Source organism: Passer domesticus, chromosome 2 (genome assembly GCF_036417665.1).
Source record: "Passer domesticus isolate bPasDom1 chromosome 2, bPasDom1.hap1, whole genome shotgun sequence".
In the NCBI taxonomy this organism is placed as follows: Eukaryota; Metazoa; Chordata; class Aves; order Passeriformes; family Passeridae; genus Passer; species Passer domesticus.
Window position 1 is genome coordinate 68902847 of NC_087475.1, and position 12752 is coordinate 68915598.

General features: G+C 35.6%; 1 protein-coding gene across 4 annotated transcripts in view; it reads right to left on the reverse strand.

The window, feature by feature from the left end:
* Positions 1-12752, reverse strand: part of PDS5B (PDS5 cohesin associated factor B) — a 99104-nt gene that overhangs the window by 56918 nt on the left and 29434 nt on the right. For all 4 annotated transcript variants that reach the window (XM_064409041.1, XM_064409039.1, XM_064409040.1 and 1 more), the window contains exons 6-8: positions 12011-12137; positions 5348-5428; positions 3449-3589 (exon numbers count right to left, since the gene is read on the reverse strand). In XM_064409041.1, the coding sequence (XP_064265111.1) occupies positions 3449-3589; positions 5348-5428; positions 12011-12137 (349 nt within the window). The remainder of the gene's footprint in view (positions 1-3448; positions 3590-5347; positions 5429-12010; positions 12138-12752) is intronic.

The following is a 12752-nucleotide window of genomic DNA, read 5'->3' on the forward strand; positions in this document are numbered from 1 at the left end:
ATATTACACAGAAAGTCTCTTTCATGTACAGAATATGCAACTAGAGGCAACATGGCTGATACCAGGAGGAATCCATACAAATTCATGCAGAACTGGCCAATTTTACACCTGAAACCAAGCTTGCACTTCAGCTTTCAAGTGAGCCAGATCACTTCATGTCTTTCTCAGGTAAGTCCGCCATGAGTGTACATCGTCTGGCCAAAATTTGTTTTCACTTACTGCTTTTGAAGCCAACTAAAAAGAAATGCATATTTCCAAAAATAGAGAAAATTATTCAATTTGTCTTTGTAAAGATACTATGTCCCCTTCCGCGCGTTCAGTGCATGCAAGATGAGATCATTCTGGCACATCTCCACAACGCAGTTGTTCAGACAATCACAGCTTTCCTTCAACACTAGACACAAGAGGAAAGTTTTTCACCATGAGATCAATCAGCCATTGGAATAATCTCCTCAGGGAAATGGTAGATTCCCTGATATAGGACATTTTAAGATCCAGCTAGACAGAGTGCTGGGCCATTTTGTCTAGACTATGCTTTTGCCAAGAAAATTTTATACAGATGATCCTTGAAGTCCCTTTCAACCTGGTATTCTATGATTCTACAATCATCTGCTAAGGAATAATACAGATCTCCCAAGCAGCAAAGAGCAATATGAGATCTTTGAAAACACTAACTGTCTACTACCTCTTAAGCACTACTGGAGTATTTGCCTTATGTTATCACAACTCTGTATTCAAGAGCCATATCAGACAATTTCATAGAACAAAACCTGGATGTTCCAGTGAAACTACATATTTTATCTAAATATACTGTACAAACCTTTATTTAAATATCTAGTGGTAAGCGAGCTCAGAAGGACAAGGCTCCTTCACTCAGCATATAGAGACACAGTACTATGTGCCAAATCCAGAAAAGAAAAAAACACTGTGTCAAGCTCTGAATGATATGCAGGACTCGCTGAAGTTCTTATTGTATCATTAATTTTAATTTACCTTTATTGAAAAAGGTAACTCCCCTCTCCCAGTTTTCAGTATGGACTGTCATGCATGTTTTTTCCTTTACCAGCCACCTAAACCAAGGCTTCATCAAGCTTAACAGGGTTACTGCTGTCTAGTTTCTTTTCATTCAAAGCAATAAAAAAATTGGCTGTCTTCAGCCATAATCACTCTGAGTTTCACTGAAATCATACTTTACTCTCAACACACTAATGAGCTATTTACCTGGAACTGAATATTTAAAAATGTTGACACTAGCTGCTGCTGTTAGAATAAAGCTAAAGCTATTGTTGGAGTGGAAAGTATTTAATCATCACTGGCAGGTTTGCATGTAGAATGAACTTGTGCTGGTCTCAGAAAAAAACTATATTTCATTAATATTTTAGAACACTTATCTTCAAAATACTCTTCTCACCACAGAAGGATCTTAAAGACCCCTCAACAGATTTAGAGCCATAAAACTATTTGGGTTAGAAGCGACTTTTAAGGACCTTCAGTCACCCTGCTGTGGGCAGGAACATCTTCTGCTAGACAAGGTTGCTCAAAGCCCCATCCAACACTGCCTTACACACTTCCAGAGGTGAAGCACCCACAAGTTTTACAGGAAACAGGTTCAAGCACCTCAAAATTTAAACCAGGTGTATCTTATTCCAAATAGAGGTGCTTTTTCTTCTTCTCTGAAAGATGGGTCATTCGACAGCCAATGGGAAAAAACAGGCATATATTATTTTTTCTCATACCCTAAAGTATCAAAACACACACAAGGAGTAACAAATTATTACAGTGCTTTTGGAATAGCTACAAAGTATATCAAGTTCAAGAAGACAACAAGGAATAAGAGTGGTAAGAATGTAGCTATCAAAACCTACATATCTCCTGGAAACATTGTTAAACTCAATCTTGTAGACAACAAACGTACCACTTACCCTTTAAGGGTTCAGACCACAGTGAGAAAACTACACTAAGGATGAAGGAGACAGAAAGCAACAAAATACATGTACATCATCTGAAAAGAGCACACTAAACAAAGAACAGAAACTCAAACATGAAAAAAATGTGTTGTGAATTAAGAAGTACAAAAGAAAACATGGAAATGCTTAGGGCTGAAATCAGCTAGCTGAAGAAAGAGACCAGAATTTTTTCCGGCCTGGGTAAAGAGGGAACAAAACAAACAAACAAAAAGTTGACATTGGCTACTAGACTGATTCCAATAAAATAAGATTAAAAAATTACATCAGTATTCAAAATCATGAAATATGAGTCAATGAAGGAGTAGGATAAGAATTGAAGAACCTGCAGATTTTAGTAGACTTAAGAGATGGAAAAGGTACTGCAATTATATACCATTATGGCAGCAGGTAAGATCAAATATCCTGAATAACACCTTCAGCTGCAGAAGTACTACTTTTATTGGAGTGAGAATGATAATTGTTTGCTATCTGTAGAAACAGGAATTAAAGGCTGAAAAAAGGTTTACTGGAAGACACAATCAGCAAGCAGTAAATTGAACCCTACTTCTCTTGGAAATGTGAACAGAATGATAAAGGCATTAAAAAAACCCCCTCATCCAGCAAGTGCAGCGTGCCTGCCTGGCAACATTAGGGAAAAGTAATAAGCATGAACAAGCCACTGTGATAATAGATATTACCATAAGAAGAGGCCAAAGGTGCTACAAACCTAAAATCTGTCCTCTGTAATAAAAATACATTCAAACTTACAAGAGGCCCATTGCACATCAGCCCTCGAGCTTAGTAACAGAGCACATATGAACAGAGTAATACTAATCTAATCAGCCCTCAGAGAAACACTGTGGAATGACAGATAGAATAAAAGTAGTGCAGAATAAAGGGAGAACCAACTGTTATATCGCATTTGTCCAAGTGATGGAGACATTTTGAAAAGGAAGTCAAAAAGAAAAATACCCATTAAAATAGAGAGCTAGCACCAGGTATCCTCCAGACATATGAAACAAGCCTGAAAAATCATAACTCATTGCTGCAATTGCTACAAGACATATTGATGCATGCCACTTGTCTGCTTACATCTGTTACAGAACTACAATTCAGACAAAATTATTAGTTCATATATTCAAAATACGAGGTCTTTCACAATAAATAATAAGTAAACCCAGAAATAAAAAAACAGGTCAAGCCCTCAAGTCATCCAAAAAATGGAGTTATCACTTCCAATATACAAGCCAAAATCATCTACCAAGCAAATCCCAAATATACACACACACACACACTGTAGGTTAATATACTGGAACTTAAATTACATTTTTCAGGAGTTGATGGGTTTTCCTTTAAACAATGCAGAGAAGGTAATTTTTACATATAGCTATTAGTTTTATTTGCCAAATAATTTGAAGAACTTGTCAGTTAAGGAAAAAATCAAAACAATAATGGTCAAAGCAGACATGTTTCAAGTATATAAAAAGGGTAGAAGTGTTTACCTTAAGTTTGAATTCGAGCTGTGGTAGTACAGAAAGCAAGAGGTGACTGTCAATATTGTATAACTCCAGAATCAAATCAAACACATGCTCTGACAGGTCACTAATTGATGTTTTACCAAGCATGAGGACTTGATTGAAGAACTGGGAAACAAAACAGATTACACATTAAGAATGAGAGTATACATGCACTCTTGTAAATCCTATGCTAAATCCTAAAATATTAAGTCACTTTTAATCTTACAACATTAATTTCAATCCTAAAAGAAAAAGGATGGAATGTGGCACACAGAGATCAGAATTCCATAGCAAAAGTCTTAAAATATCATTGCCTCATATAAAGTATTATACATAAATGAAAACATTAAACACGATGTTTGCCCCAGCAGGCCTAAAAACAATTTAGGAAACACAACTTTAAATTAATATCTTTTTATAGCAGGACTATATTCAGAGTTATTCCACTACTGAAAACTCTCATTTCAAAAGTGTTCTAACATTTAAAGCAAGGCTGAAACAACTGGCTAATTACTACAGCACACAGCTGACAGATTAAGGAGTTGAAAGTAAAAGCACAGGAGTTGATAACTGATTGTTCCAGAATTTGTATTTACAAGCAGCATAATGCAACTGTAAGGCAAAAATTCCTTCTTGGTAAACTTGACATTCTTGAGGGAAACTTTATACTTCCCATTAAAGAAAATATTTCCACAATATTTTCAACTACATCCTCTGTGATGGGTACGAGGCAACTAAAGAGGAATGTATGTTACAGTGCATTTTACTGCAAGTTAAAGACTGTCTTGAATAAATATTTTGCTTTTCAGGATACAGAGTTGCCTGAATGTATAAAACCCTGGTTAGGAAACTAACTGATACTGTGTTTTTAATGTATCTCAAGAAATAATATTTTCAATACCACAAAATACCTCTTTTATGACAAACAAAGAAAAGAGGACTCCATGTGCATTCTTCCTATGAAGGAATATTCTTATTGTACAGACTTCCTGAAAGCTCAGAAAACTGCACCCAGTTTGTAATCTAACCTCACAGATGAACAAAATTAAAAACAGATTCCCATACACCAACACCTTCCCAAACAGTAGGTTTGAAGTAATTGTTTCTATTGAGAATTTTTAAAAATCTCAGGAAGCACCCACTTTCTAAGTGTTACAAGCCTGAAAGTAACAGAAAGCACTGAAGGTTTTCCAGTGTTTTCAAGATCCTGAGGTTTTGGATACATGCAGTAAGATCTGCTAAATCCTCAACTGCTTAAAAAAGAGAGTTGCTCTTTCTTCTATTGTGCAGCCCAAGTTAGAGCATACTACTCTCTGATCTTTACTTCCCCTCATCCATCTTCTATTAGTGTCCATGATGTCTACATTTAACTCCGCTACAATCCTCAATTCACTCAGTTTTCTTCTTTATTATCTATTCTTAGACTGCTGCATCTTTTACTGCTGGGATAACAGCACTAAAATTCTGCTCTATCTTCAATTCTCTTGACTCTATATTGTCTTATCTCCTTACTGAAACACAAATTTTGCTTACAATGTACTTATGTATTTTTATCAGAATAATATATCAAATACACTTGGTATTCCAGTCACTCTAAGGACTGAATTACAAGGTCTTCCAAGACAGTAGGAAGTAAATCATCCAGTGCATTTCCAAAATCTCAAGTATTAAGTACTTAATAGTTTCTATATGGTAAAGAATTAGACTCAAAAGGATAGGTTATGCAGTGCTTCATTAATACAATCATTCTCTCAAAGAAAAATGACAGCCTGTAAAAAGTTCTTGTTCAGCCCTTTTCATTTTTTCATGCAATTCATTATTTTTATAACACAGTTCAGTTACAAAAAGTGTTGATTTCAACATTTGTTCACAGTCCTCACTTACATTAGTAATGTATGGTTCAATTGCTTGCGCTGTCCTCTTTAGTAAAGCCTTTGCCAAATCATAGGCTTGCTTGTTTAAATTCTGGGGGGAAAACAAACAAACAAAAAACCAGAAGAGTTATAAGCACATACATTTATCCAAAAACAAACCCAAGAATTTAAACCCATCATGTGCTGGTAAATGCATCAAATATATAACCTGTTCTTTTTATATTTTCAGTAATAAAAATAATACAGTAAAAACACAGCTATTCCAAACAAGCTTTGTAGTGTTCACTGATATTATTGAAAAAAATTTAAAAAAAAACTCCAAGCAGATGAGGACTTACTTTTCAGTTGCACATCTAAAACTGACACTTTAATTTTACTGCTCCTCCTTATCAGTTTCCCCAAAAACCAGTGAAGTGATACAAAGCAACACAAAGGCATTTAGAGTCACCACAGAAGTGAGACTCTGAGCAGGAGCACAGAAAACGCAATTCTGCCCTTGCATTACACAGCCACCTGTGAATCACTACCAGAGCCTCTCCATCACACCATGCAAAGATACTCAGTCTGTTGTCTGAGACAGCAATGAAAAAAAACCCAGAATTTAGGTTTATGGGAAAATAAAAACTAAACTAATACAAAAAAATTTAAAAACATAACCAATCTTCAACATTCCTATCCTTCCATTTGTCTTAAATGGGTTATTGCTCTATCATTGTTTTCTCCCTTTTCCTGCACACATTCTCCACGTGCTAGTTGTTACATCCTTTCTTTAATTCCTATATCACAATTGTCAAAAATTTTTAGAAAAAATGCAACTCAGCCCTTGCAGTTGATTAACACACAGAAGAATGAAGTCTCCAATACAGAAGAATATGCAGTATTTTAATAGCTAAAAAAACTCTACAAAAATAGTTTCTACAATTTTCATTAGTCTTTGCAACTTAAAAAAACCCCCAATATACTCAGTTTATAATTGAACAGTAAAAAAGGGGCAGTTTGTGGCTGCTTTTCCAAAATATTTCTCACCATAAAAGGAAAAGAACTTCCTGTGGCACAATAAAAAGCAAACAAAGTGTCTTGCCACAACCCAGGGTATTTATTTACTTGGATATGCTGAATGAAAGAGAGGATTTGCAAAGATATGGAGAGTACTGTCTGAAATTTAAAAAACCCTACATAACTATAGGCTTCTAAACAGGAGTGGGAACAGATTAACACTTTCTGGTAATATAAAACAAAAAAGTCTTTGACTTGCCTACTGATAGAATTAAGTCAGGTGAACTTGAAATGCTACAAAGACTCATGCCTGAAGTGTCTGCTTTACTCAAAGCCAATAGAGAAGGTGACTAAAAATTCCAATTCTGGAAAAATTTAATATATAAATATATATTTAATATATAAAATACTTTCACCTTATTACAAAACTGTACAATTGTTCCATGTCCCATAAAAAACACTGCATAATAGATTGCTCTTTATGGTCACAATAAAAAAAAGAGGCATTTCCACTGGAATAATTTGTTTTCTGTTATTCAAAATTGTAATGGTTCAGCAAATAAAAGGCACAAGTAACTATAACAAGGAATGTTTGCCACTTGCAATTCTTATTCTGATCCTTCTTGACTTCACAGTTCACCTCCAGCAACACAAAGAAAACCATTTTCACCGGGAGTAGAGGGAACCCTGGATCATGAGCAAGATCTGGTTTAGTACAAAACAAGTCTAAAGAGCAGACCTAGCACGGGAGAGTTCCAACAGGCAGATCTGTTCTGATTCACATTAATTACAGTTTCAGCTTGTGTCTTTTGCACAGCAGTTCACTTCAAAGCCTAATGCTTCCCAAGATAAATGTTAGAAGTGGCTATTTGCAACCCTGCGTAAGAAGGAAGTGTAATGCAAATATCTATCTAAAAAAAGCTTTGAAGAGGAAAAACAGTCTAGAGTACAAGCAGCTAAGAAAAGTTAGCTATTTTTTCATGCCTCATGTACTTGATTTAATAGTGCCAATAGTCATGACCCTCAAATGCCCAGAGGCCCCACTTTCTGAAAATAACAATATCAAAGAAGCCTTAAAAGCACATGAGTTTTTCCTCATTTTCCAGTTTCAGGAAAAAAGGAGAAACAAGCAGAAGTGGCACTGCCTTAGGTGAAATGAAAACAAGAGCAGACCAGCCTTTACCAAGTAGGCTCAAAGAGCAGACCAGCCTGTACCAAGTAGGCTCAAAGATCTTCTACAGAACCAAACCTTCTGACTAATTCAACAATCACAAAAATATCCTAGATTTCCTTCTCCTGAAGAAGAAATTTTAAAAGGATAACATCTAATTTGACAAATCTTCTCTGTTTTTAGATAAGCTCTTCTACCATTATTATCTGTACAATCTTTCCATATGTTTAGAAAGAAAATTGATGTGTATTTCAAGATCTTTTAATGATTTAAGAAAGCCCTCATGATGGGGACAATTATCTTAATCAGGATGTCTTTAAGGAGCACGTAAGCATCCAGTAGGCCTAAGGTTTTTAGAGTCCTGAGCAGGGTAGGAAGGCAACATTGTTTAAAATAATCATTAGCAATTACTACATCTTGAAGGGAAAAAACCAAAATATTGATTGATAAGCAGAAACAAAAGACCCACCCCTGAGAAGGCAGAAGACAAATCTTCTGGAAGAAAACTGAGGTTACATTTAACAATCTGAACCAGACTTTTTCCTCCAAAACTTCTAGTTTTGTTTCAGAAAAGAATGTTAATAAACAGTGGAGAACATTCACATTTTTTAAAACCTTGGGAGACCTCCAGCAATAATACCTGAATAGAAGCTCTCTTGGTCAACCACAAGTTCTCTCCTCTGTCTCAATTTCTACCATGATTTTTAGGCATTTCTTGCTGGTATTTCAAGGTTTTTATACTTTGGGAAAACATTAACAGTTTTGCCAACTCATTTTTCATACCTGCTTTTCTCCAGAATGACAAACTTCTACTTTTTGACAGAAGAAGCAGTGGCAACCTCTCTGACAGTATGGCACACACATTTTTGTGCTTATACAGACAATACTTGACAGCAGAGTACGCCACAGAGCCGAAATTATTTGTATAATGGAAGTGATGGAACTTCATACACACTTGACTTGTCAATTACTTTTTTCCAGTTACCTCTCAATAACCAATTTAATACAGATCAAAAAATATGAAAGTGAAATAATTTTTACACCTCCCTTAAAAGGAAAAAAAAGGCAAGTCCCTTGATTTTTATTTGCAGGAGATGACTAAGCTAGCATCAATCTAGGCTTAATTTTGTAGCTCTGGGAGGAAAACAAAATGTTAAGTCTGTAGCTAGTGCAAATACTCCTGAAAAGCATATTTTTCACATATTATTTTCTTGGAATTTGAAAAGCATCTTCAGTTTTATTGTTACTATCAATGTCACAGCAGCCAAATTAATATCCAAGAGCACCTGACTGAACAGTTTCAAGAGATTGTCTTGTTCTCCTCAGGAAGGTAAACAGATGAAGGACGGCTGACAAAGAAAAAGCTCAGCTGAGATGTTGCCAAGATAGATAGCACTAAATATTAAGCAAATTCCTAGTAGAGACAGTTAAGAATTTAATTGTCAATACCACTTTTTCTAAAACATAGGCATGTAAAGCATGTGGGATGTGCAATGTGGGACTCCCTGTAGCAGTCCTGAGGCTGAAAATGGAACACTGGCAAACACTCAAGGAAATCAAGCACAATTTGCCTTCTAACACTCTGCACAAACACAAAATTGTTTTCAGGTCTGCATTATAATACAAAAAGATCATTAGAGGAGAAAGAAAAACTATTTTTCTTGCCCTTTCATACTAACTACCTCTTCTCTTGCTTCTAGGTCTTATCTGGGTTTAGGTCACTTAAATTCATTCTCTCTTAATATAATCCTATCAAAAGAATTTCAGTTGAGCTGATAGAAGAGAAACTACAAAAGGAAAAAAATAATTGAGCATCAAAATTAAGAGGTAAGCACATGGTCAAACAAGTTAAGCTTGCCATTTTATTGGCTTATCTGACAGCTGTACTAGTCAAGCAAGCCTGTGCACACTCCAGCATGCCTCTTTTCTGATACTGGTGTCAGCTGCTTTCATTCAGGTTTACATTGGTATGGCTTTTATCCTGACCAAGTGAGATGGATGACAAACTCAAGGGAGATAGAGTAGTTCAGAGTTGTCACTCTTCAGTGACTACTAATTATGGTACCCAGACATTTGCTAATATATCATGTGCCCGGTATATCCTCTTTATGCCTGAGTTTTTGCAGCCATCCTGTGAACACCATTGCTTTTTACACTTACCACTCAGCACTATGGACCATATCTATTTTTCACCTTTGGAAAAATATTGTCTTGGTTTAAGGGGTAAGAGTATTGAATTAACCTTTTGTAAACTGCTCAACTAATTACTACGTCTCCTAAAAATATTCATGTAATTTTTGCTTAAACCTGTCTAATGTTGAATTTCAGTCACTGGAAGACCGTTCTGTTCCCAACACATACTTACAGACCACAGGTTAGATAAATTATACAGACTGAGATTTGAGGAGCTCAGTCTTGTTTTACCAATACAACTCTTTTCTACAATGCACCCATTCAGTTCACAAGGTCACTAAAAAATTCCCTCTCATACACAACCTTCCTTTTGGGCATATTAAAAATACACCACTTGCCTATGTCACTTTCTATAGATATAATTGTCTTCAACAATCTCACAATCTGATCCTCCTCAAACTGAGCTAGTAGCAGATCTATATTCCTTCCACTCTATCAAAGATATTTTTTGGTACCTAGGAAACCTGGGTATTCCCTACAGACCATTACACCAATGTCTGCCTTTATGCCATTTTTGGTGACCAGTCTGATCATCCAATTTCCCTTTTCCACAGCCCACACAGCTGAACAGTGAGGTCAGCTAAGACACAGGGTTTTTTTATGGTGGGCCTTATCCTTTATCTCCTTCTAGTTTTGTGCTCAATGGAAGAGTGGAAAAATTCTCAACTCTGAATTTATTACACTTTTCCAACTTGACATCAGTAGCCACAGAAAGTAGTTAGAGGACCCAAATTTTAAATAATTTAAAATAAAAATTCACCGTGTGAAGATTTTGAGATGCAACAGAAAAATATTAGAAGTTCCTTTCCATTAGTATGGAAAAAAAAAAGAGGTAAACATACTCAGAATACAATCTGACATTATGTATCTATTTGTTAGAAAGCAGGCCATAAATGAGCATCCTATCCACAGAGAGACTTCATTTAAAAGAAAAGCAGCAGAAAATGCAAACCCCCAAATATATTTCCTTTAGCAAAATATTCAGCCAGTAATTTAAAATCCACTATGAAACAGAATTGTTTTAGTGCTACAGACATCCTAACAGGATACAAATTCCTCAACTTAAAGTCAGTTTATTAAACATGAAATATAAAAATAGTACAGTCAAAGCAATTTAAACACAGATGACACAATGAACAATAGATTCCTAATAACTGAGAACACAGACTGCAGTATTTTGCATATTCTTGCTTTTGCATTTTGTATTCCAAAGCTTTACTTCATAAATCTGGACTTTAGCCACACAAATTTCATTCTAGTCCTGGCACACAAGTATTAGACTTCTTGAAGGACACAGCTAAAACATTTCCAGTGGTAGATAAAAAATTACTGACCTATACTAAGCATTTAGTCTTTCCCTGTCAATAGAAAATAATTTATTTACTACTTATTTACTGAAATGAATGGGTAGTGGTAAAGACACACTGGTAGGCATTCCAAAGCATCTCTGTTAATAACCACTTAACCTTACACTTTTTACAAACTATAGCAGTTAGCACCATCCTGAATATACTTTAAGGAAAAGAAAAAGCTATTAGAAGTGTCCAAAATACAGTTACATTCCCTAGATAATTCCCCACAGTCTTTTTTTGTCATGCACAACTTACAAGCGAGTAGCCCATGAGATTTCAGTAAGACACAGTTAAATTCCTGAACTAAGGAGTCAGACTTCCATGCTTTTTAAACATTTAAGTATCACAGCACATGCACAGTTCTGAAGTTTTTCCTTTAGTTCATCTATAGGAGACTTTTTTTTTAAACATGACATTATTCATTAAGGCAAGATAGTTATTCCTTGGGCTCTTCCTGAACCACCATTTCTGCATACAGTTTTGATTCTATGGCTGCATCAGAAACATAACAATAACACCAAGCCAACATTTCTGAAATACAACAGAGCCAATTACAAATTAGCAGTCATAACAACTTTTTCCCTCCCACTCAGGACAGCACCTTAATTTGAACTGTTGATACAGCATTACATTAATTAAAAATTTTCCAAAGGATATATTAACTTCTCTATTCCATTCTACTGGCATTGATGGGACATAAAAAAACTGTTTAAATTCATATAATATTTAACCTTTTAGATTACTGTGACCATTGATACTTTGCTTATGGAAAGTATACTAGAGCAATGAAAGTAGACTGAATTTTCTACTAAAATTACTTGTTCAGGAAAAAAATCCAGAGAATACAAAGACATTTGCTACAGCCATTCTCTCAATTAAATCTGCATACATACATCCAAGAAATCATTATTTCAAAAAAAACCCAATAGAACAAAACAAAACATAAGCCACTAAGTCTTACCTTATGTGCTGGCACTAGATTAACTAACACTGTATCCAAAAGCTCCTGTGACACAGTATCTCCCTCACAAATGATAGAGCTCATTAGATCAACCATGTGCATGTGTACTTTTTGGTTATGACCATTGCTGAAATTAAAAAAAAATAATTCTTAGCGTAATATCTATATAAAGTACAACTTCTATTCAGAGTACTCCCTGTGGTGATGGCAAATAACAAGGAATAAAATCAACAAATCACAAGTTTTCTTAAAAATCAAAATACTTTGATTCTATGATCGCATATACCGTCATTCTTAAATTTCATGCTCTCCTCATTCACTCCTGCAGTAAGACTCCATCTGTCCCTGCCATGAAAAGACCATGTATTGGAGCATCCCTGTGCTCTGCCCAGCACTGGGGAGACTTCCTCTGGAATGCCATGTCCAGTTCTGAGCTTCCCAGCACAAAAGGGACACACACATAGTGAACTCAGTCCAGCAAAGGTTCATAAAGATGATTAAGGGCCTGGAGCTGCTCTTGTGGAAGGATGGACTGAGAGAGCTAACATTTTTTTTTAGCTTGAGAAGAGATGGCTTAGGAAAGAACTTAATGATAAGTTTAAATGCCTGATGTTGGGAGTTGAGGAGACAGGGCAATACTGTCTTTATACTGCATGCTCAGTGGTGTCCAGTCACAGAACCAAAGGCTGTGGGCACAGGGTGAAATACAAGACATACCACTCAGACATAAGAAACTTTTTAA